Source organism: Prinia subflava, chromosome 14 (assembly GCF_021018805.1).
Source record: "Prinia subflava isolate CZ2003 ecotype Zambia chromosome 14, Cam_Psub_1.2, whole genome shotgun sequence".
Taxonomy (NCBI): domain Eukaryota; kingdom Metazoa; phylum Chordata; class Aves; order Passeriformes; family Cisticolidae; genus Prinia; species Prinia subflava.
In genome coordinates, this window is record NC_086260.1 from 15,860,556 (window position 1) to 15,884,612 (window position 24,057).

At 48.5% G+C, this 24,057-nt stretch overlaps 1 protein-coding gene across 4 annotated transcripts in view; it reads right to left on the bottom strand.

Annotated features, from left to right (window-relative positions):
* The window catches only part of RAD54L2 (RAD54 like 2), a 79,571-nt gene that overhangs the window by 2,721 nt on the left and 52,793 nt on the right, over nt 1–24,057 (bottom strand). For 3 of the 4 annotated variants that reach the window (XM_063411813.1, XM_063411812.1, XM_063411814.1), the window contains 20 exons: nt 18,947–19,145; nt 17,385–17,524; nt 15,704–15,835; nt 14,757–14,989; nt 14,084–14,266; nt 13,679–13,812; nt 12,778–12,974; nt 11,904–12,246; nt 10,481–10,658; nt 9,745–9,996; nt 9,073–9,191; nt 8,651–8,766; nt 7,562–7,661; nt 7,029–7,234; nt 5,668–5,843; nt 4,762–4,958; nt 4,453–4,649; nt 3,895–3,984; nt 3,251–3,343; nt 118–3,042 (listed from right to left, as the gene is read on the bottom strand). In XM_063411813.1, the coding sequence (XP_063267883.1) occupies nt 2,057–3,042; nt 3,251–3,343; nt 3,895–3,984; nt 4,453–4,649; nt 4,762–4,958; nt 5,668–5,843; nt 7,029–7,234; nt 7,562–7,661; nt 8,651–8,766; nt 9,073–9,191; nt 9,745–9,996; nt 10,481–10,658; nt 11,904–12,246; nt 12,778–12,974; nt 13,679–13,812; nt 14,084–14,266; nt 14,757–14,989; nt 15,704–15,835; nt 17,385–17,524; nt 18,947–19,145 (4,271 nt within the window). In that variant the 3' untranslated portion in view covers nt 118–2,056. Of the gene's footprint in view, nt 1–117; nt 3,043–3,250; nt 3,344–3,894; nt 3,985–4,452; nt 4,650–4,761; nt 4,959–5,667; nt 5,844–7,028; nt 7,235–7,561; nt 7,662–8,650; nt 8,767–9,072; nt 9,192–9,744; nt 9,997–10,480; nt 10,659–11,903; nt 12,247–12,777; nt 12,975–13,678; nt 13,813–14,083; nt 14,267–14,756; nt 14,990–15,703; nt 15,836–17,384; nt 17,525–18,946; nt 19,146–24,057 lie in introns of those variants that run through there. The other variant, XM_063411816.1, reaches the window with a different exon arrangement.

Here is a 24,057-nt window from a genome sequence, read left to right on the forward strand (position 1 = left end):
TTTTAAAAAAATAATTAAAATAATTTGCATAGCTAAACTGTTGATCTAAGGCTTCTATGAATGGTGTGGTTATGTTTGACAGACAATGTCCATTAAACAGAGAAAGACACTAGGAAAGCCCCATAACAATTTTTATTGTGTTTCCGTAACACACGCGTGCACACACAACCCTCTCTCTCAGGAAGGGAGGTCCCCATATTCCAGCACCCCTTTGGTGGAGCATGTCAGGACATCCTGCCCTTTCCTACACCTAGTTGGTCCCAGCAAACACCAGTGACTGCAGCTTCCATGGCCTAGGGGGCCCCTACAGCCTGCCACCAGCTCCAGGGACATCCAACACAGGCAAGCACAGCTCCTGCATGGTGACCCAGATGTGACATGGAGGTTCCTGGATTTCAAGTGTCCACCCTAGTGCGTTCTCACACACTGTCATCTGCTCCAAGCCCAGCTGCACCTGGGTGTCCCAGCCTCTCCCTAGGAGCCCTGGAGCTGAGGAGCAGCCGGGGTGCTCGCTGGCAGGGCCAGGACCAGGCCCTGCACTCCTGGGACTGAGCAGGAGGGCCAATCCTGCGTGGGGAAAGGCACTTCCCCAGCAAGAGCTCAGTTTTCCCAGCTCCACACACCTCACAGCTCTCCTCCTTCTCACTAGGATTGAGCACAGCAGGCTCCCACATGTGCTCCTCCACCTGCCCCATGACAGGAGGATTCCATCCTCCCTCCAGCTGCTCAGCACCCAGAGCAGCTCCTGCTCTGGCAGAATGCCCTGATGGGACACATCCAACTGGTGCCACCTGGGCCAGCCACAGGCCACCTCCACAGTAGGCCCTGCTCCTAGGCTAGGCTTTGGTCAACCAGCTGCTTCTCCCCACACAGACAACCCAACAAGCGACCACTGCATGACGAAGGCCAGCTTTTTATTTTTTTAATATGGAAATTAACTTAAAAGTAGAAAGAAAGACTCTCCCAGACAATAAATATTAAGCCTTCATGAAATAAATTAATGTAGAGATTCTGTGCAGGGGAAAGTCTCTCCAGTCACAGATTCAACAGCAACTGGCACTGGTCCAATGTCCCCTCCAACCTTCTCCACTGCCTGGTGCTGTTCAGAAGCAGCAGCGAGCCCACCCACCCCTGGATCTGGTGGGCCACAGCAGGGTGAGACGTGGCCTTCACACAGCCTGGCAGGATATGGGGAAGTCAGCAGGATTCCCCTCTGATGGCCACCAAGACATGTGGGATTTCTCCACCCATCTGGCCTGGCACACAGAGGTGGCATCAGACACACAGGGCCAACCTACCTTGGACGGGACCCTCCAGAAGGGCCTGGGGGAACCCCCCATCAGAGCCCTGGCACAGGAACCTGCCTGGAGCCCTCACACTAGTCTCACGTGAATTTGAAGAGGGTGACAAATTGTGGGGTATTTTCTTTTTTTTTTTTTAATCTTTTTTTTTTCTTTTCTTTCCTCTTTTATTTGACATCAATCCCCTCCCTCCCTGCCCCAACATACACAATGTAGATGCCTCCCCACTCCCTCCCCATTAAAAACACTTTGTCCCCAACCTCTGGTGGAGTCACCCCCGGCCCACCCCTCTCGCAGTGAGAGAAGTTCACAGATAAGGCAGTTCGTGTGAGAGGGAGCTCGGCCCTGCCAGCAGTCAAGCCCGTGCCTCCAGGCCTGAGAAGGGCAGTGACTCACAACACCAAGGCTCCATGGCCAGACAAGACAGAGAACAGAGACAGACAGACAGACAGAGCGTGGTGGGGAGGCACTCCTACAGTTTGCATTGCTGCTTCCCTCCTCCCCGGCTCTTGCTCCCCTGGCTCTCAAAGGTCCACTCTATCCCTCTCCCATCTCCCAGCCCCTAATACAATTCTTATCCTCGACAGCTAAAAAACAACAAAACAAAACGAAAAGAACAAAACCACCCCCACGCCACACCCTTCGCATCCTTCTCCACCCACTGCCGTGGCCCAGAGAGAAAATCCTGACTCCCAAAAAGGTCCTGCAACTTTTGCCTCCTGGCGGAGCTGAGACCGAGCAGGAGCCGGGCCTTTTTATTTCCCTGTGATCTCTATGACATCGTCGTCTTTGTCCTCGTCATTAGAGCTGCATCCCACCTCTGGGACCTCCTGGGGTTCAAACTGAGGCACCTGGGACCGAAGGAGACCCCCAGTCGGGTAGCCCGAGTGAGGGGACATGTAGCCAGGGTAGGCAGATGCCATGCTCCTGGGAAGGCTGCTAGGCAAGACGGGGGCTGGGAAAGGAGCAAACATCCTGGGCTCGGGCAGGAGTGACTGCGTGAAGGGAAGCGAGTAATTGGGCAGCACCCCTGCCAGAGAAGGGTTTAGCATGAATGAGGGGACGCTGGCGGTGGCTGAGGTAGCAGCAGAAGAGCTGGCGGTGCCGGCTGTCAGCAGAGGGTCAGTAGTCACAGGGAACACCAGATGAGGGTCTGAGAGTAAATTGGGCAGCTGGTAATAAGAGGAGCCAGCGCCCATGTACAAGGAGTTTCCTGGCTGGGAGGCAAATGGATGGGTTAGGTTGTGGTTTAAAGAGACAGGAGGCATGGTGAACCCACCAGAGACGGGGTACCCGTGTTCGTACGGCTGCGCGGACGACGGCAACTGGCGCTTCTTCTGCTGCCTCCGGGACTGCTCCTCCGCGGCCGACGGCGACGTCGACTTGCGCTTGTTGCCCCGTAAGTCCAACACCGGGTGGGCGTTGCTGTGCTGGCTGGTGGCCGGCAGGGCCGAGGACACGGAGGGAGCCCCGCAGTGAACGCCCGCGTGCTGCTCGGCTCCTCGGGCGGCGCCGGGCGTGCCGTCGGCGCGGGCGGCGTGGCCCTGCGCCGCGGCGGCACTGGGGGAGCCGTGGCGGGACTCGCGTGCGGCCGCCGCCTCCGCGTACTGCTGCAGCTCGCTGATGATCTCAGGGCTGTCGGGGGAGATGGGCCGAGTGAGCTCCTCGGCGCTGGGGAGCTGCGGGGATGAGGCACTGTGTCTGCCGTTGCTTGTGGACTCCAGGGAAGAGCTCTGGGAGCCTGCGGACAAGGGGATGGGGCAGGTGAGAAGGATGACCTCAGAGAAACACCTGCGGGCCAACGGTGGAAAGGAAGGTGGGAATATCTTGGGGATATGGCAGGGTCAGCTCTAAACGCAGATGTGATGGAATACACCAGGGCCTGCTGCCCCAGACACTCCAGTAGGAAAGCACACGTGCAAGCCCCACACTGACCCACAGGCCCCTACCTGAGGCAGCTGTCCGACGGTCTTCATTGCCCTTCGGCTTCCCAGTGGTCCGGATGGCAAAAATCCGACCGTCGCTGGTCCGGATATACGTCCCTGGAACAGAGGCAGGACAACTTCATTCAACAACTTCATTACAACTCCAGTCTCAGCTCAGGACCTGGATCTATGAGCCTGCGAGGTTCCTTGGGCAAGAATTGGACAGCAGTGCTGCACAAGCCCAGTAGAGGGCTTCTACCCCCTTCCTCACCCTTCACTTTCCCCCTTCCAGCTTTCCTGGACTGAAGATCACCCCCTGTCAGTGTGCTAGTGGGAAATGTGGAACTCCACACTTGAAACAGTTTGCTCTGGGAGAAGCAGGGAGTGTTTGGCTGCCTCAGGACTTGCAGCGAGTGCTGAGTGAAGGAAGAACTGAACCCCAAAGTTCAACAGCTCCTCTTGGAGACAGGAGCAGCCACAGCTGCAAGAGCCATGCAGCATCAGCACACCCAGAGCATGGGCTGCAACAGAGTCACTGCAAACTCTAGGCCTCCTTCCCTTCTTGTTGCTTTTTTTCTCAAGGGATTGATTAATGCCTTTACATCATTTTCTTTTCTAACTAGCACTGGCTAGGACCCTCTCCACAAGTCTCAGCAGGACAGAATTACCTTTTGTCCCTCGGATGATGTGGATGCTCTCGCCAGCACTGATTCTTGCTTGTACATCAGTGGATGTGTTTGTACCCGGAATCACAATATCTGGCAGTGGGGAAAGAAACAGGATAATGCCCATTAAACTGCATGCCAGCCACAGCCAGGAGAGGGCAGGTGTGCCACCAATCCCTTTTTCTGAAGTGTAACTGTCTTTCCTATGTGCTGTGCCATAAATAAGCCCCGGGTTTATTTCTACACAGTGCAAGAAGGCAGCAGAGGCTCCAAGGAAGCAAAGCCATACTGTCCTGGCACAGCATCTCCAGAACCACCAGCAACAGCACTGCAGCTCCTATCAGGGAAAGTTCACTCCCAACAATCCACCAGGTCCATGGCTCTTGTATTCCTGCAGGGAAACTCCTTCAGGCACAGAGGAACCACTCAAATGCAGAGAGACAGTACTTTTGCCTCTGATGCCCATCTGCCCACAGCTCATGTGGACATCAACAACTCACCCTGATCCTCAGTTCACCATGGGCAACACAACCCAACCCACTTTGTGACGCAGCAACTCACCCGTGGTGGTAACAATCTTCTGCACAAAGACACCAGCTCGCTGTAGATAGTTGATGGGAAAGTTGACAGCAGGGTTGGAAGTTGAGGTTGATCCTGCACCGCCCATGGGGACATGCCGGGGCATCATTGGAATGGGGGTGGACTGAACTGGGCGGACACTTGCCACTGGTTTGTCCTCACCCTTGAGGGCTGGTCGCCTAGTGAGAGAGGAGGGGGGAGAGTGCAGCATCCACCCCACAGCGATAAGCATCCTCTGCCCCCTCATTTCATGTCTACAGCGTGGAGAGAAGGGAAGGGGCAGGTGCTCACCAGTTCCTCTGGCTAAAGGCAGGGATGCTCGTCAGGCTCTGGTCACTGGCTGGGTAATACTGTGCGTAGGACGGCCGGGTGTAGGGGACGGATGCTCGCTTTTCCTCCTCATAGCTCTTCTTGGCTGCTTTCTTCTCTGCCTTGGTCAGCTTGTGCTCCTTCCGGTCGATCAGCAGTGACTCATGCTGAAAAGGCTCCTGCAAGCCCACAGCACCGCGGTTCTGGCACCCACACACCGCAAGAGGGAGGCAGCACACCCCGAACGGCAGCCGCCACTCCCTGCGCAGCCTGACTCCTTCCCGGGCTGGCAGAGCCGACCCCGGCCAAGCACGTGTGGGGGGCACCGCTGTGGATGTGACCAAGGCTCATCCTGAAGGGTGACAGTCAGCTAATGCCATCCCCTGCCCAGCCAAGGCCATGAGCACACAGCAAAACCCAGGAGCTTTGGCCAGGCCAAGAGCACAAGCACGGAGCCTGCCAGGATGTCCCACAGCCCCCAGCACCTGGCACAGGCACACTCTGCAGCACCACCCCACCAGTGACACTCCTGACAGCACAGGACAGTGCTGCCTGTCCCAGCTTTGGCTTAAAGTCACCTCAGGAAAAGAGCTGGCAGTAAGCTGGGATGTTCCACTGCCACCTTCATGCCCAGCACCAAGTTGAAAAAAGGGGTGCCTGACAACCTGCCCCCACACCTGTACAGGACAGAGGTGTTTCTAGATGAGTGGAAGATACTACAGGGAAGGGCAGAGATCTTTGGGTCCTCTCTAGAGAATTTTCTGCCTATTCCCACCAGCACCTAGGTGCATCCTTCTTGCAACCACGGCCCCATCACACTGCCAGACTCCTCCAGGCCCACTCCTACCTGTGCTGCACAGTGCCAGCAAAGAAGCAGGCTGGTCTTACCTTGGTGATGAGGTGAGGATACTTGAGACAGGCTAATTGTAGAACAGACTCCTTCATCTTGCTTGGATTGAGGGAGAGCTGAGCAGGGTCAGATTCTTCTTCCACAAAATGCAGCAGGTTCTCCACCTCCCGTCGAGTGAAGTTCAGTACTGGGTTCAGATCATCCACCACCCGATCTGGAAAAGAGACGGAATCGATGAGCAGAGAAGGGAAGAGAGCACTGCTTGCCTGCTGCCTTTCTGTCCTAATACAGCTCCCTCCCTGCAATCTACACAATCCTCAGAAGTATTCTGTAAATGTCAGGGCAAGGAAAAAAATCATCATGTTCAGAGCTGAGCCTGTTTGACCAAGTCAGGCTGACAAGTGCCTGTGCTCCAGACTGCACAGCAAAGCTGTGCAGGTCACCAAGCTCCTGGCAAACGGGAACACAAAACTAATTATGGATAGTGTCCCACCTCACGTAACAAGGCTGTAAACATACACATCCTGGGACAGAACTGCAGCCACACCAGTATGTGTTCTCCCACAAATCCCACCAACAAGACTCAAATTAGTAACTATGTACTAAAATGGAAAGCTCAGAAAAGCAGCCACATTTCCTCACTCACAAGAGCTTGAATGTTTTCCTTGAACATTCCCTCCTGCACACAGGTCAAATGGAAGGACAAGGGGAAAACACTCCTATCCAGGACTCTTCTGGGAGCCAGGACAGAATCTTGAGTGCACAACAGCAAACTGAGCTGATCATGCTGGGCTGCTGCCTCTGGAGTTTTGAGAAAAGGAGACAGAGCTCTCTTTGGGTCACCACAACCCTCAGCTGCATGTTCTATGAGAGCAGCTTGACAACTGGCACAAGCCAGCACAAAAATACTTTTGGTACAAAGGCAGGTCAGAACCACAATGAATTAATTATTCTTGGCAAGCACTATCAGTCAAAGGTATCAATATATGTTTTCACTTAGCTATTTTCCCTCTCTTACTGCAGGAAAAATGGAGATACAGAGCTATTTAAATAGTAACACCCAGTTTGAGATGAGCAATATCCAGGCAGAGGGGAAAACAGGATGAGCACTCCCTGAGTCTCCAGTCTGTTGCAGTAGCCAGCAGAGGAGCAGGGAAAGCAAATGGCACAGCAGAGGACTGGGACCACAACTGCTGCAGGATGCTCTACCACCATGAATTTCTTACAGGATCCCATGTCACTGCCAACTCAAACCTCAAACACAGCCCTGGGGTAGTGCCTGTCACCTCTCTGCTTTTAAACCTTAAAGAAAGAAGTTACAAAACCTACAGAAACAGGACTTCCATGAACTAAGAGGAGTGGAAGCTGAGCATGGAACGTTGTGCTCATCTGTGCTTACCTGACATGCCCTGCTTGGAGATCTGGCGGTCGTAGATCTTCTTCTCCAGGGTGTAATCAGACACCAGTCTGTAGATGTGGCACGGCTTCCTCTGCCCGTAGCGGTACACGCGGCACACGGCCTGCGCGTCGTGGCACGGGTTCCAGGAGGCATCAAACACCACCACTCTGTTTGCTCCAATCAGGTTGACACCCAGACACCCAGCACTGGAAAATTAAGGCAAATTTCAAATTGCTGCCCGGGGCAATTTCCAAAACTTATAGGCAGGGACAATCACCACAGCCAAGAGCCCATAAAGGGTCTATGGAAAGTTTCTTCCAGTCAAACTTCAAGCCTAAGTTTGGTTTTCAAGACTGTTAAGCTGTTGCAGAGGCCTAAGGCTGAAACGCTACATTCCTAGGGAATTCAGAAGCAGATGGCACTATCACACCACGGAGAGCATATCACAAAAGAAGTTAAGAACTGAAAACCCACATGCATCCAGAACATCAGTACGAGTCCTCCCCCGTGCCCTTCTGCTCCAGCCAACTCACCGTGTGGACAAAAGGAAGAGCCAAACAGAGGCATTGCTGGGATCATTGAACTGGTTAATCAGCCGTTCCCTTTCCGAGGCAGAGGTGCTGCCATCCAGTCCTGAGAAGGGAATTAAAGATACATGTAAAAGCTCTGTATGTTTGGGGGATTTCTATCAGAATAAACCCACTTTCTGAAACTGGTTCCAAACCAATTCAAGTCGTGTACTCCAGAATCTCAACTAGACTACTCTGTATCTGAAATATGCCCAAAAAGGCAAGTGCAATGCAGCCAGCCAGGCTGGGACTTGATCAATTGAAAGATCAAGTAAACATTACTCAAGCTTGTCAAGGCCAGGCCTGTGAGCATGACAACACATCTAGCCCTTTAAGGCTCTGCTTTAGGCAAGGTGGATAGCAAGCAGGAACAACAGGAACAAAGGCCTCATTTATGCAGAAAGCTCCAGGAATCAAGAGAAAGCAAAATTGTAAAGCTTTTGGCAAATCCCCAGAAACTAGACCTGAGCGCAGAAAGTGCTGGTGTAAAGGAGTGCAAGGGGTGTCATGTCTCTGTTCCTGGGCAGCAGCCTGCTTCTGGCAGCTCTGCAAAAATCAGGAACACCATATCCACCATTCTTCTCAGTCCTGGCCTGTAAAGTAGCCACACAAAGCAACAACCCATACCAGAAAAAGATTTAAAGCTGGGGAAGAGGGGAAAGGAGTTCACAGCCTTGAGCAAGTGAAAGCATTCCACAGTGACTTTGCTTTGGGAACCAAGATGTAGCAAATAGCCAACAGGAGGCAAAAAGTGTCTTTTGCAACTTTAAAAAAGCAGTAGTGTCTAAGTGAGATGTCAGAGATGTCTAACATGTACTAAGCAAGATGTCAAAAGAGGATTTGGAAATTACTGTTTGGCTGCTATCCAACTGACATTGTCCTCCAAAACAACTAAAGCAAGAACAGTCTGAAAGAGGTTCACCGGAAGAATGCTTCAGCAGAGCATTTCACACCCAAAGACAACTACAAGAAGATGGTGGGTGACTTTCAGGAATTAGTCCTTCACACGATCAAACAGTGTCACAACACGAGAGGAGGACTGGATGCACTCACTGTAGTAGTTGATGTTCCGGACCCAGTTATGAACTCCTCCATCTGAGCCTGGAGGACTCGGCATCGGTCTCTTTGCCAAAAACTCTTCAATGACAGATAAGGTGGACAAGCTCTGGCTGCAAAACCAAGATCTCTGTTCAGGAAAAAGCCCCCCAGCAGCAGAAGTGGAGCATCAGAACCCTTCCCCATCCATGACAGTGCTGCTGGTTGTCAAACCTTGTTTGTGCAGCACATCCCTCACTAGTAAATGTGACAGTGGCAGAAGTATAAAATCCACAGATGAAAATCCACATTAATACAACAAAATAGAAAAGGGAAACAGCCACACCATTCATACTCTGTAAAAACCTCCTAGTACCAGGGGGGATCCAACTACTCCAGTATGTAATGACTGTAGGATCAGTTGGTGGTACTCTGCTTACCTGAAGACCAAGATCTTGTCTCCAAGCTTCACACTTTCCTCTATTAGGTGGAAAAGTAACACCATCTTGGGTGAGTTCTCCAGGACTCCCGTCTGGTAATCACACAAGATGTCTTTGGCCTACCAAGAAACAGGAGACTATTACAGGTGGAGTTGCTCATTCCCTGCTTAGTTCAACAACCCTGTCTCAAGGTGAGAGAAATAAATCGTGGAAATGAGGTCATTTACACCCAGTTGTTTGAGGTGACAATGTTACTCCCAACTACTGCTGCTATCTCCCTTTTCCAGAAGCTCCAAATGACAAACTTCATCCATGAATGAGTGTCCTCTTAACCTCTCATGACTCTTTTATCTCAAGAGCTTTCCTCCATCCTTCTAGATTTACCACCATCTTATTTAGATCAAACTTCACCCTAACACCTTTATTTAGAATAACAAAGTCCACAGTCTTTTTGGGCAATGAGATCAATGACATAAGAGTGCTGCCTGCACCTCTACCTCACCAGTCACAAACCCCTCCCAGTACCACGCAGATCTGCTTATCAAGATGCTCTGTGGTAGAGAACATAAGAGAAACCCACAACTCAGAAGAGTCTTCTCTTTACTCTGCTTCAGAAAACTGTCCAGTCTTTCAGACTCTCCAAATGAAGAGCTTTCCAGCAGTGACACTCACCCACTCATAAGTTACAACCTGATTTGCTCTCTCCTGAAAAGGGTTGAAGCCAACACTCTGGAGGAACTTGCTATTAGTGGCTTCTCCAACTGGTGATGCCAAAGCATTACTCTCTGTTTTGACTTTAACTCCCTGAGGCTGGCAGCGGGAATTACTGTTTGCTGTGCCAAGGTCATCCACATCCAAATCCTGCTCATTTGCCAGATTCTCCTTTTGCAGAGCTTCATACAACACATCTGGATGGTTCCAGATCTGAAGGGATAAAGAAAGAAGGTGGTTAGACCTGCACTGGTCTGCTGCTTGCCAATGATTGTAACCTGAAAGCCCCCACAGCTATTCAAAGGGAAGAATTAATACTTCTTCTAGCTCTCCTGTCTTTAAAAGTGCCTAGTTCTTTCCTTGAGAACAAACCAGGAGGTCACTGTGCACCCCACACAGCACAAAGGCAGAGGAAGCTGCCTGTCTGCACTAAGCAGGTAAGGTTATGCAGTTTCAGGTATCAACCCAGACTGTTTCAGCTGATGGCAGCAGGTTTCTTGCACAGTTTGAAAGAGACATTTAACATCCCTGCACCTCAGTTCTGGAAGCAAAGACAACAACACTGTTAAACCACTGCAGAGCACTCTGGGGAGAGATGATGTCCCTGGCCAAACACAGTGTCACCTCCTCTTTTTGACTTATATTCCCCTTTCCCCAACATATCAGAATCTTTCTTTGTCTCTTCTGCCGAACCCACCTTGCAGCAGACGCAGAAAGCTTTGAGTGGGTTCAGCCCCAGCCAGCCGCTGTTGCCGGCGTCTCGGAAGCGGTTCATGAACTCCGTGTACAGCGCCCGCTGGATCTTGGACAGACGCACCAGAATCACGTGTTCCTCCTTGGGTGGCAGCTGAACCTTCAGCACGTTGTGGCCTCGCCTGTGGAGGAAATAAAAAGGGTGAGATAAATACAGGGAAGGGAATTTCCCAACATGATCTCCCTGTGGCTGCCTGTAGGGTAAGATTTTGACTTCTTGCCCACCCAGCTGCAGGGAGAAGGACCTCTAAATTGCATGTTTCTCTAATGCATGACACTTCTGAGATACTCTCCCTGCAGTCAAATACCAATTGTAAACACAGTTATAAACGTCTCAAACATTACAATCCTCTAGCACAGGTCACAGAGTTAACAGGATGATGAAAGTTCTGTTTTCCATAGTAGCTGCAAAACAGAAGTAAGATGTAAAGTCTATTTTCAGCACTGCCAATGATTAAGACACTCCAGACCAGCATCTTAGAATTCTCATCTGAGAAAAAAATGCTGATTTGTTTCGAGTGGTGGAGTCACATCACTTTTCTTAACGCTTTCATGAAACACTTTCAGATCCTTGGATAAGGATGTCACAAAGCACACATCCAAATTGGCTATTAAGCCATCCAAATAAACCTAAGGTCACTCTGGGGCAGTTAGAGATGTAGTTCTCCATTATCAGTCTGTGGTACCAAAGCAAACCAACTTTACAGTGTGGCCAGCAGGGCCAGGGCAATGAACCTCCCCCTGAACTCAGCACTGATGAGGTCCTGCCTTGAATCCTGGGCTCAGCTGTGGGCCCCTCTCTACAAGACAGTGCTAGAGCATGTCCAGAGAAGGGAACGGAGCTGGGGAAGGGTCTGGAGCACAAGTCTGATGAGGAACAGCTGAGGGGGGCTCAGCTTGGAGAAAAGGAGGCTTTGGGGGACCTCTCTCTCTCCACAACTACCTAAAAGTAGGTTATATCCAGGGACAGAACAGTCTCTTCTCACAGGTAACAGTGATAAGACAAGAGAAAATAGCCTCATATTGTGCCCGGGAGGTTTAGATTAGATATTAGAAAAAGTTTATTCATGGAAAGGGTGGTCAGACATTGGAACAGGCTGCTCAGGGAAGTGGTGGAGTCACCAATCCTGGAGGGATTTAGAAGACTCATAGGTGTGGCACCTGGGGACAAGCTTTAGTGGTGGCTGTGGTGGGTTAACAGCTGGACCTGACAATCCTCCAGCTCTTTTCCAACCTATCCGATTCCACGATTCTATAAGGCAGCAAGACTCAGCTGTACCCCATGCACTCAGCAAACAAGCCAGGCAGCTCACGATGAAGGAGCTGTGTGCAGGAGCTGCAGCCCTCAAAGTGCCCTCAGGACTCACCGCTGCACGAAGCCCTCGAGCAGGCTGTGCAGGACGTGGCTGCGGTAGCGCATCAGCCGCACGTCCTGCGGGGTGCTGTCGATGCACTGCCCGTTCAGGATGGGCCGCTCGAACATGTTGCTGAACTCCTGCCGCGAGCCCAGGAAGTCGGGCCGGACAAAGTCCACCATGCACCAGTACTCGATGAGGTTGTTCTGGAGGGGGTAGCCCGTCAGCACCACGCGCCGGCGCGAGCGGATGTTCTTCAGCGCCTGGGAGGTGCTGGCATGGCAGTTCTTGATCCGGTGTCCCTCGTCACAAATGACCACGTCTGGGCCGGGGCGGGACAAAGCCTTCTCGATCCCTGAGGACAAGGGGCATTAAGGGTTAGTTAGAGATGAATAAGACAAAGTTCTGGTTTTATAAGGTCACGGCAGCTTTGCAGAAGAGGGGTATGTCTTAAAGACAAAGGGTTTGTCTTAAAGACAAAAAGCAGCATCCATGGGTGCATGCATGGGTGCAAGGCTGATGCAGCAGATAACATAGGACTAGTTCTGATTTAGCAAAATGTGATAATGAGCAAACATGACTGTCCCTTGATTTCTGTTCAATGACCTGCATCAAGTCGGGTGTCTCGCATCCAATCAGAGTGACAAATTTCACACTGACAAATCCCAGAGTTCAGTGTACTGACTTCCACACTTCCAGGTCTTTCAAGAAATTAAAGACTCAGACAAAGCTCAACAAGCTTCTGCCTCCAAAGAAACAACCTAGCCAAGTTCTATCATATCAGCGATACTAAAAGGAAGTTAGAGGTTGTTTCCCTGTGCTGCCACAGCTGACAGCCAGCTGGACAGCAGGGTCACACTCTCCCTCTTGAGGGCTGACTTCCCACCTTTCAGAAGCTCCTGCTGCCTGTCCTCCTCATCCAAGTCAATAATGACAGGGCCAGTTTGTTTCTTTGTTCTCTTCTTCCTGCCAGTGGCAAAGGACTTCTTCAGTGAGAGCAGACGGTACATCTCGTATCCCATCAGCAGCACACCACCTTCTGTCACCCAGTCATTCACTACCTTTGCACGTGCAGCTGTTGTCCTGCAAAATAAACCATAAGCTTTACTCTAATTTCAGGCTAAATCACTGCATTGGAGACTGCTGAGAAAAAAAAGCCCATTCAATTAATTTAAGAACTTTTCTCACATCAAATCAGATGGAGGTTTACAATGAAACTTCTTTAGGAAATAGATACAGAGGGAGAAAAAGCCTTTTATGTGCCACAGATAGCAGGATTGAGAATGACAAATCCTTACAGGAGCTGAGGTGTAGAAGTTTGTCATGCACAAAAGCATGTCAAACTCAAGAGTTCCCTTTTAATAGAGCTGTTGAGTTTGCCTCTGCAGAAACCATTTTCAGAATGAGCTGCCAATGCACATAATTGTAATCTTTGAGTTGTTTATCCCCTGTTGTCTCCTTCAATGCTCCTGTCCCCCAGGCTTCTTCCTTCCCTTCCAGCCAATTCTGTTCAGAATTGGTTCAGATCAAGACACTGTCTTTTCTCAGTCCAGCACAGCACATCAGATCCTGGCCAACAGTAAATACATGGCTGGAGCAGCATCAGCAGATTCAAATTTATCCCACCCAGAAGGTGAAGACATCAAATATTAGGTGTATAGACACAGCCAATGAACTGAGAACTCCCCAGGACCACTGCACTGCCCTGATCCATGCAAGGAAAATAACCCAGAAAGAAGCAGAGCTCCCTGAGCCAAGAGCTCAGAAAAGCTTTTCCTGTCACCTACTTGTGTTCATCATTCAGGATGTGGACTTTGAAGGTGCGGGGCTGGACCTCTTTGGAGTTATAATCAGCAGGAAGGTTTTCAGGTGCTGGGAGCCACATGTTGAACTCTGCTAGCCAGTTCTGGAGCGTATTCACCTGAAAAAGTTAGGCACGGAAAGATTAAAAGCCCAGTTGAGTCACTTGGGATTTTTAAGAGCAAAAATGAGATCAGGGAATGACACCCAGTGTGCTCAGAGGGAAGCAGCAGCTCACAGCATGCAAATTCAGGAACACAGGCAATGACAGAGGGGGAAGAGCAGAAAGGATGTGACAGAGCTTGATGAATGACGGGACACCAATCTTCTGTATGCAAAGAAAGAAGCAGTGTAAGGAAGCCCCTCAGCCAGCCCTTCCTGTGGCTACTTACAGGTACGATGGCAAGAACAGTCTTTGCCTCCGTGTGCCGAAAAAGGACGTCCAAGAAGGAGATGACCTGTATGGTCTTGCCCAGGCCCATGCTGTGTGCCAAAATACACCCAAATCCACTGCTGGTTTTAAATCTCTCCAAGGACTCCACCAAGTTGTCGTAAAGGAATCGGATCCCACCAATCTAAGCATAAAAGTAGAAAAAGTGTTAGAATGGTGGCAGACAAAAAAGCCCAGGATGGGTATGTTTTTACAGAGTGGCAAGTACATGAGGACCATGAAAATGTAAAGGGGATGTTTCAAGCTCACTAAAGTACTCTAATCTAGGAAAGGCTCAGAAACTCAGTATTTTTAGATGCTCATAGAATTTCTTGAGAATGTATCAATAAATCAAAATTAATTTGTAGTCAGAGGATCTGAATTTGGGTTGATTAGTTTGTTTAGAAATAAAATTTAATTTTTTAAAAGTTCTTCTGAATATACAAAGGTCATAATAACAACAGCTGGAGTTATACAGAGCCTTGGCCTTCCTCTAATTCAGTTTTATCATTTGACTGTCCACAACAGTCACCACCATAACCAGACTGGTCACAGGGCTCACCAAAGAAGCTCTGCTGAGATTCCCAGGTAGGCTTGCCCAAATTCATTGCATTTTCAAGGCTGACAAAGCCTACCTGATGAGGTTTTACTGCATGTGCAAGCTGGGGAGCCAGGAAAATGTCCTCCTCATTTGGTGGATGATTGATGTTGACGATGACTTGCCCCAGAGCATCTGACTGATTTAAGGCATCATTCACATGAGAGCCACTGCTCCCTTCACTGCCATCCTCCTCCTCCTCATTGCCAGAGTCACTGCTGTCCACAATTTGGAGAGTATCATCCTCTCCTGAGCTCAGCTCAATCACTTCTGTAAAGTAACCAAAACAGGAGAGGATAAGGACCAAGTTAACCCGATGTCAGGGTTTACCATGAATTGAGAAAACCTATCAGGAAATAAGGCTACCCCCACCTTTTGCAATTCCACCCTGGCCTGATGATGTACCCTGAATAAGCAGGCACACACGATGCCCCTCAGACCAGCATATGAAAGTATCAGCTTCCCTGGCTTCCAAATGTTTCAGGGAACATTAACTTGGGCTGATCCAAAGACAACATCAGACAGTTTCTAGGAGTGTTTTACATTCTCTTCCATGTTTTCTTAATTCCCAAGCCCAGACATGTATTTTATCCACTGATGTAATGCCTAAGGATCACCAAGTAGTCTGGTTGAATTCATTTGGGACAAGGGACACAAAAAACACTTCCAGCTGCAAATCTGAATACTTAGATGCTCCTTTTACATCCAATAAATGGTGCCACATCTCCTGCAAGCATTCTTCAGCAATGCACTGAGCAAAGTTAAGTGCATTTGTAAACACAAGTTCACAAGAGGGCCTGACAGGCCATTTATAAATGTCATTTTAGGACTCAGAGGCAGAACTGCCCATATAACTGGAAACCAACAGGCCTAAGAAAGTCTGAAGTGATTCACCACTGGAACATCTGACCAGATGAAAACAGACTTGTGGCTGAATAAACAGCATATGGTGAGGAGAGCAGGCTGAGGCAATTGGTCACTCACCATCTTTAATGCTGTTTTTTCCTTTAGTATCATCTTCACTGCCACTGCTAGTACTGTCGAGGCAGATCACTTCCTCAGCCAGCACCTGAGGGGGGAGCTGGGTTGCCTCTGCTGTCCTGAAAACGATGTCCTCTACAAACATAAAATACAATAAGTAATTCATAATAATGGGGAAGGAGACAAAACTGTTCAGAAACCAGACAGTATTTCCTTCCAGTTTAGCTCCAATAACTTAGTCCTGGAATTTTCCATAACAGACTCTCACTGTCTACAATCCTGCTATGACTCAGCTTCCTGGGTCACACTCTCCTCCATTCTCAGTGTGCTGAAACAATAGCCCATTGCTGATGGCACCCTCTGTTTCATGCCCTGACTGGGGCACACTGACCATGCAACATGCTAAAGCCCTTTGTTCCTCTTTTATTTGGTCTCAGTAAAAGTTGTGCTTCACCCAGCAGAGAAAGTACCAACTGCTGAAGGGATGATTACTGCCCTTTGTTAGTAGGGACATTGTAATAATTACATCCCACATATCATAAACAACTTTTGCTGATCAAGAGCATTTGTTTGTATGTTTTAAGTGCTGCCATGTGGGGGAGAGGCTAATGGGGTCAAACAGCAGCACTGCAGTGACACAGCAAGCAGTGACATTCTTCTGGGGCTGAACCTACTCTGCATAAGTTAAAGTGTTTTAAACAGCTCTTACTCCTTCTCCCACATGTAAAAGTGTTTTTAACACTTGCATATAAGGGAGAATATATATTTCCTCAAGAGGCAAGGCCAACTCAAGAATTCCTTACCCTTGCCCAACATCCAGCTGCACTTCTCTGCCCTTTACACCTTTTGAAGCTGTGCTAAACTAAATCACCAAAATGACCCAGATTGGGAAACAATGCAAGGTGACATATTCACCCAAAGACATGAATGATACTTAACCATTTATACTGCCTGCAACTCACTGCTTGCTGAAACATGCAAGGAAGGCCAAGGTTACATCACCAACATATATACCCAGCCTATTGTTCCACTATCCCCAGTATCAGACACATGTGTTACCAGACCATTCCCAGCACAAACAGGATCTGGCATTTCTGCCAAGCCTGTTGATTTAAGCTCCTATACCAGCTGGAAAGACAAGAGAGCTCTGTTTCAGCATCCCCCTACACACACTTAATATGTGTCAAAATATCTTCAACAAACATTACCTGGCATCTTTCACCAAGCAGCCTCTGTATCTTGATACAAAACAAGCACAGAAATGGAAGTGCCTACACTGAACCTACAAGTGGTTTGGAACTGCTGTTATTTCACACTTGAAAGCCCAAGTACAGCATAAAATCACAGAATGTTTGGGGTTGGAAGGATGCTTCAAAGGCCATCTAGTCCAACCTCTCTACACTGAACAGAGACATCTTCAGCTACATCTGACTGCTCAAAGCCCAGCCCATCCTGACCTTGAATGTTTCCAAGAGTGGGCATTTACCACATCTCTGCATAACCTGTGCCAGTGTTTCACCACCCTCATTGTGAAGCATTTCTTCCTCGTATCTAGCCTGAATCTACCTTCCTTTAGGTCAAAACCATTACCCCTTGTCCTACCACGGACAAGCATGGCACTACCTTCCTCATTCAGCTTCTATCCTTAGAAGTCTTGCTTTGGCTGGCACCTCCCAGTGCTTACCAGGAAGAAACTCCAGGGGTACAGTTGGTATAGAGGCTGGATAATCCTTCCGCTGCTGCTCAAGCCGTTTCCTTCTCTCCAGCTCTTCCTGCTGGGCTGCCTTTGTCACAGCTTCCAGTTGGTCCTCCCTCAACAGCTTTCTGAACACAGGAGCAAATGTGGTTTAGTTACACTCAATTTGTTCCACAAACCTGAATGGCTGCACAGCTGCTGCAAAGAGACTGACAAGCTCCAGGTATTCTGTCAGCCACACAGAGTAGGAACAGTATCCCACAAAAGATATGGGCAAATTCTACAGTGATTTCAACACTGTGCATTCCAACTACAGGTCAACTACTGTCACTCAAGGAAAAGACTAAAGTTTGACAGAAGCAAAGCCATGAAAGGAGGAAAAATGTAAGTGGGTAAGCACATATTTAAACTAGGTTACCAGAGCCTAGTCTTCTGCTTGAAAGGATGTTTTTATTGATATGCATCACATTATAAACACAAAATGCACTAAGTCATGCAAAGAAGAGATATGAGAAGAAAATGCATCAACTCCCCCAGAAAAAGTCATCACCCTGATTCTCTTCTGACAGCATTTTCAGGAGCTAGGATCTCTAATGGTTTTAACAATTGTTTCAAGGCATTCTCTCAAAGCACCTTCCCTTTACAGGTAATTTTGTTTATTTTCCAGAAGTTTTTGTTTATTTGCTTTTCCCCTGCTTCAGTGTCACCGGTCCAGTCCTGGAAATGAAGGTGCTTTTGCCAGAGGAGAGGTGCAGTACAAGCAGTGGTAAAATCTAGCTCCCTCAAAGTAGTCTTTAAAACCACTCAAACTCACACTTCAGGGACATCTTCTTCATCCTAATGAAGTCTCACTTTCCAAGGCCTATTCAGTGTTCATTCCCTCAGCTTTAGGAAATCAATCTGCACAAGTTTAAACCAGAACCAAAGACCACCAGCACAGGGCATGAGAGCCACTTGCTGCCACAGGAGCTCCTGCTCCATTAGTTCTCCTCTGAGCTTATAAAATTCCCTTGAGCAAAATTTCCTGGTGATTTACCACCTCACAACCTGTCCCAGAATATGTGATGAATTACAATCAAACAAATACTGCTTTATAAAACCCGGGTGAAACTGACTTCCAGGATTTCAGTCGCCAGTTGTAGCATCAACATTCCTGTCAACAAGTACCCAGGATAGTATAGGAAAGGACTGTATTTTAGGCTGTTTGCAATAGGATTCACCTCAGCAAATATCTGGAACTGGTATTTACTTAATGGTGGTGCTGTTTTTCAATTACATCTCTCAAAAGACAGCAGCAATTACACAATTTTTGCAATATATTCCATAACCAAATATTCACTCTTCTGAAATACCAAACAAGTCTGCACCCACATGCAGCACTCCAGTCTGAGATCACTCTACTCCCACTGGTGAAATCCTAAGGTTTTGGAAAAGAAAAACCATCTGGCTTGCCAGCAGTGGCACAACGTAGCTCAGAAGCAAAGTGCAGAGATTCTGTTTTCACCACCATACGTGACCCGAGCTCCTTCTGTCCTGCTGCTGCTGCTCACCTTATGTTCCTCCGCATGTGAGACGGTTTCTGAGCCCTCTTCTTTTTGGTGTCCTCAGAGGCCAGGCTCTTGTGCTGGTTCTGCAAGAGTTGCTCTGCCCGCTCGCTCTGAGATGAGGTAGTTGAAGTCGAGCGCTGCCACTCTCCATCCTCGGCGTGCTCTGCATGGTCACCACTGAACACGGCGTCCTGGGGTTGGTCTGCAAGGGCAAGAACATGGCATGGGAAAGCTGTGCCAGGCTGGCAGCTGGCTTTTCCACCAGCATTCAGCAGGATTTGAGCTGAACAGGAATCTACAAGCCCTACTCTCGCTCATTTGCAAGCAGGTCGCTCTGAGGGTCAAAACTGGGGTCCTTTCTGACAGTCAAAGAGAGTTAAAAGGTTTGTCAGTGAAGGGTCTGTCCCTAGTGAAGGCCAAGACTAACACCCCTCAACACAGCCCTAAAGTGTACTGACAAGAAGACAAAATTGTTTAGGTCCATGTGGAGCACTTGTAATCCCAATGGTCTGATTTTCTATGAAGGCTTGAAAAGCTCTGATTAAAACAAGGAACTTGAATCTCTTTTTCTTTGTTTCACATCATTCAATTAGGGCAGACATTTCCATCTATATGACACCTGTGTAGCCATCTCCTGAGCCAACAGAACACAGCATGTAAAAGGTTATCTGGTTCAAACACTGGGTCGGTCATGGCTCAGCAGGCAGCTCAGTGGTTTCAGCACCAGGCTTCACTCTCATGGTTTAAATGGTAATTTCCAACAAGCTTTTTGACAAAACCTAAGTGGCAATACTCTTTCTACATTATAAATCCCATGCATTCCTTTTTCTCTTCATTCTCCTATTTTCAGACCTCCATTTGTGCCCGATTCCACTCTTAAAGCACAATGTGAAATGACACCTTGTTCTTCGTGACACTTGGCTCTTCAACAGGCTGCCAGTGACCAAGCTAATGCTTGCAGAGCAAAGAAAGGAAATGTTTCTGTTCAAAAGCTTCCTTTGAAGCTAACTGTTTCTGACAAGCATTGTAATAGTTTCTTTGAAGCATCTTGTCTCCTTGTGTCAGGCAAAGAGATACCCTGAACTTCATCTAGTAATCAGCTTTCTTGCTTACATTGTGTATCTAAGCTAATGACTGAATTGAAATGACACTTAGACAGAACTTTGAAGGAAAGAAGACATCAGTGCAGAGGAATGTGGCAGATGAAGTAATACAAAACCAACAAGCGTCACATTGTGACTCAGGGATCTGGAGACACAGAGCATTCTTTCTCAAAATGCTGGGAGCTTAAATGAAGGATGCTACAGTACAGCACATTGCACCTACAGCTGTCACGTTGATATGCCCATTGAATTAATCTTATCTCCAGTATCACATCTTAAAATTGACATGACAAGAAGTAGATTCACACCTTATTCAAAAGCACCAACTTTGCAAACTTCCTCTCCAGACACCCCACCAGACCCACTCCAGCATTTGCTGCAAGTCCAAGACAAAACACATTTAGGACTTCAGAGCTCAGCCCACAGGGACCAGTACCAGCAGAGCAGCTCAAATATTTCTGTGAATATCTGTCTCTGCAAGCCCTACACGTACCAGAAAACCAGGTATCCACAGCTTACGGGATGGAACAGATCTCATGATGAATGCAAGGAGGGTTATGCATATGAAGATAAAGGCAAAGGGGTTCACTGCTACAAGCACAGCAGTTCTACCACAGCCATGGTCTTGGAGCCCTGTCCTCCCACCATGCCTCTTCAGAGTTATAAGCTCAGACATCAAGCATCAGGTCACTGACAGACAGAGAACTGTGCTGGAAATAAACCCAGCTTCTCAGGCTTCCCAGACAACAACTCTGCTATTTGAGCTACAGACACATTTTAGTCACATTACCTGCAATTCTTCAGCACTGTTTCCTTCCCCCCACCCCTCTTGACTCCTGGTTATATAACTAGATCAAAAGATTGGATGAAATAGGGCAAAGGGAAGCGGGGAGGCTGCACACGTGATCACATGCTCCGGGATGAGTCATTAAACCTGAGACAAACACTGCCATGGTTACACTGCTGCCATCTCACCCTGGGCCCGGAGGACCTTGACAAGGCACCAGAGAGCACAAAGCCATGCTTGTTTGGAAAAGGAAATGCTTCCCTCCCCACACTCCAGCAACTGCCCACATCACCACTGTGCCAAGCAAGTGCCTTGTCCTGAGGACATGGGTGAGAATAGCAAAACCTAAAGGCTCAGGAGCCCATATTATGTCTCCTCTATGTTTTCAGATGTGTTGTGTAATCCCTATGTAGACTCATTCCATTTCTGCATTTTACCTTTTCTTTCCTCTTAATGATATGTAATATGAGCTCTGGTGAAACCTACACACAGCTGGATCAGATACAGTTCTTAAATATAATTCTCATCTGATCAGGAGCCTGAAGCCCAAAATTTGATGATAAATTTGGTCCCGTACTGAGCACAAACTCTCATTCGCCACAGCCATGTCTGCTCAGGCTGGTGTTTGTCCTGCCAATACAAGTTCTGAGGTGAAGAACACAATCTGTGCCTCAGCCCACATTCCTGACAGATATGCATCAAGAGAGCTCCTCCACGCTAGCTACAGCTCCACACACTTCACTTACTCAGCTGCAGTGGGATTCAGGGGACAGCCGGCTTCCCAAAGGCTGCTCCTATCCTTGCCACCACCACGAACAAAGCTCTTCACAAAGTTTAACTAACACAATGACAAAATCACAGGCCTAACCTTGCAACAGCTCCCACCACACCTGTGGCATGAGCTGGCAGTTACACGCAGGAATTGTTCTGCTGCTGCTTTGTGTTAAACTGCTGATTATGTGCACAGCCTAAACCTGACCCAGCTTTAAAGCACGGCTCCCCACTGCAGTTGTGTGGCTGCTCTCCAACACGGTGAGCTCCAAGCTGTGTAAATAGGACCCACACTGGGACAGAAACACACTAAGAAATAATAACTACACACACAAACACCTATTTTGTATAAGAACAGGTCTGATCTTTGCATTGGAGGGAGTGTTGGAACAGCCTCGTAGAACAGGTCCCATCAGGTAATCAATGGAATAATCCTGCCCCATTTTTGCCAAACCTACATCTACAACAGAAATGCAATTAGAGTTTTGTAACAGGAGCTCAACACGCTACTCTGACATGGTTATACAAGTAGTGTTTTACACAACACAAAAATTCATCAGCCACGTTTGCATGTTGACAACTGTCTGGTCATGCTGGAGCTGCTGTGCACTCTAGGAAGACCTGGGATTTATCCACATTGCCAGCTTGAGAGGAGCACTGCCACCAGCCTGGAGGGAGACCACCCAGCACAGCCCTGCACAGCAAGATGAGCCACATCAGAAAAGCAGACCCAAGTCTGCCCAGCCAAAGACAGCCATGGGTCAGATATGGTTGTTGGCAAGGGTGTAAATCCATCCTATGGTTACACTCTGTGGGTACCAAGAATCACCCAGTTCACACCAGCTTTATTCCATGTTTTGCACCATCCTCACCAGATCTACAAAGAGGATTTCCCAAGTGAAGTGGTGCTGGCATCAATGCAGCTGCTCCTTCAGGTGCGTTACAGCTCTGTCTGAGAAAACCCCAAACAGTTCCCAGTGGTTATGGACACTGGATATACCCAGGCACTCTGTCCTGTGAGGTACCCTGAATGCCAAGAGGGGCACGACTATCCTTTCTCATGCACTTTAGAGGTGTGAAATGTGCCTGCACCCTCAAAACCCAACAGACCTGGTTTGTAGCTCTGATTTGTGCTGCAAGACCACAGGTTGCCAGTTTTCTTTGCTCAATAAGCAGCAGCAGCACCACCCACAGATGTACATACAAACAGGGGGGAGGTGTTTGACCGACACTTGCGTGCCACAGTATTACAGTTTAGAAGTCTCTGTAAGAAAGGGAGTCGTGACTGCCGTGTGTAACGCTGCTTCAGATGCTCCCTGTCCGGTGTGACAGCCAGAGCTGTCCCTAAACACTGCACACAGCTGTGACTCATGATGTGTAGCACAGCAAAAGACGTGTCCCACAGTCAGGTACCTCCTACAGCAGCCAAGCTCACCTCATCACCTCCTTCTCACACTTCCATTACAACAGCACAGGATTCAGCCTGGAGAATATTCTCTGGATCATCGATTCAGCAGAGAATTGCTCTTGACAGAGCCTGCTCTGCAAAATGGCTCAGGCTGGTGCAAAGTGTCATGAAGCACCAAGTTGTTTTGAGGTGTGACATTTGTGTAATTAACACTGTCTTCTAACACCAAGGTGAGTGAAAAACAGTGTTATAGCCCATCTCCATGCTCCAAGGCAGACCTCAGTAAGTCCAAGTGCATCAACAGTTTGCCTCTAGCAACAGTCAGCACTCCTAGGAGTACAGAAATTCCCATTCAGAAGATCTGAGGGTCTCCCACCTGAGGTTGCTGCATAAAAAGATCCAAGAGACCCCCTCAGTGGACAAACTACTGTGTAAGCTGGTGACTTTCTCACCTGCTCAGTTACTAGCCAACTAACAGGGCTAGCTAGAAGTATGTATACACCTCCTCCTGGGAGACCAGTTTCATTGCCAGGGTAACTCCAGTGACTCCAGGAAAGATACAGCACTGAAAACCAGACACTTGTTTATTTCTAAAATCATTTCACTGTGGAAACTCAGGATACCAAAGAGGACAATTTTGCTGAATTTTTAGGCATTATTTCCTACCCTAAGGACAGGGATGTGCATGCAGAGCAGTGAGCAGTTAATTCTTACTTTGGGAGCTTTCTTTCGTTGTGCACAAAGAACAAAGAGCAGTTAAATATTACTGCAGGCCTTTTGGGAACTTCTATGCAGTTTGCGGGCAAAAGCCTGTCAGAGACTAGCTAATACTAGCTAGTGCTACTACAGCCGGTACTGAGCTGTCAAAGCAGGAATGGGAGGAGCACTGAGGGATGGCACAAGAAAATCTAATTGCACAGCTCCAGCTGCAACTCAGTCCCTGACACACTGAACTACAACTGCAGTGCCAAAGGCTGGAGGAGCAAGTCCACACAGCAAGCCTGACTGCAAAGGCTCTGATAGCCTGGGAGGTGCTCTGTGGGGT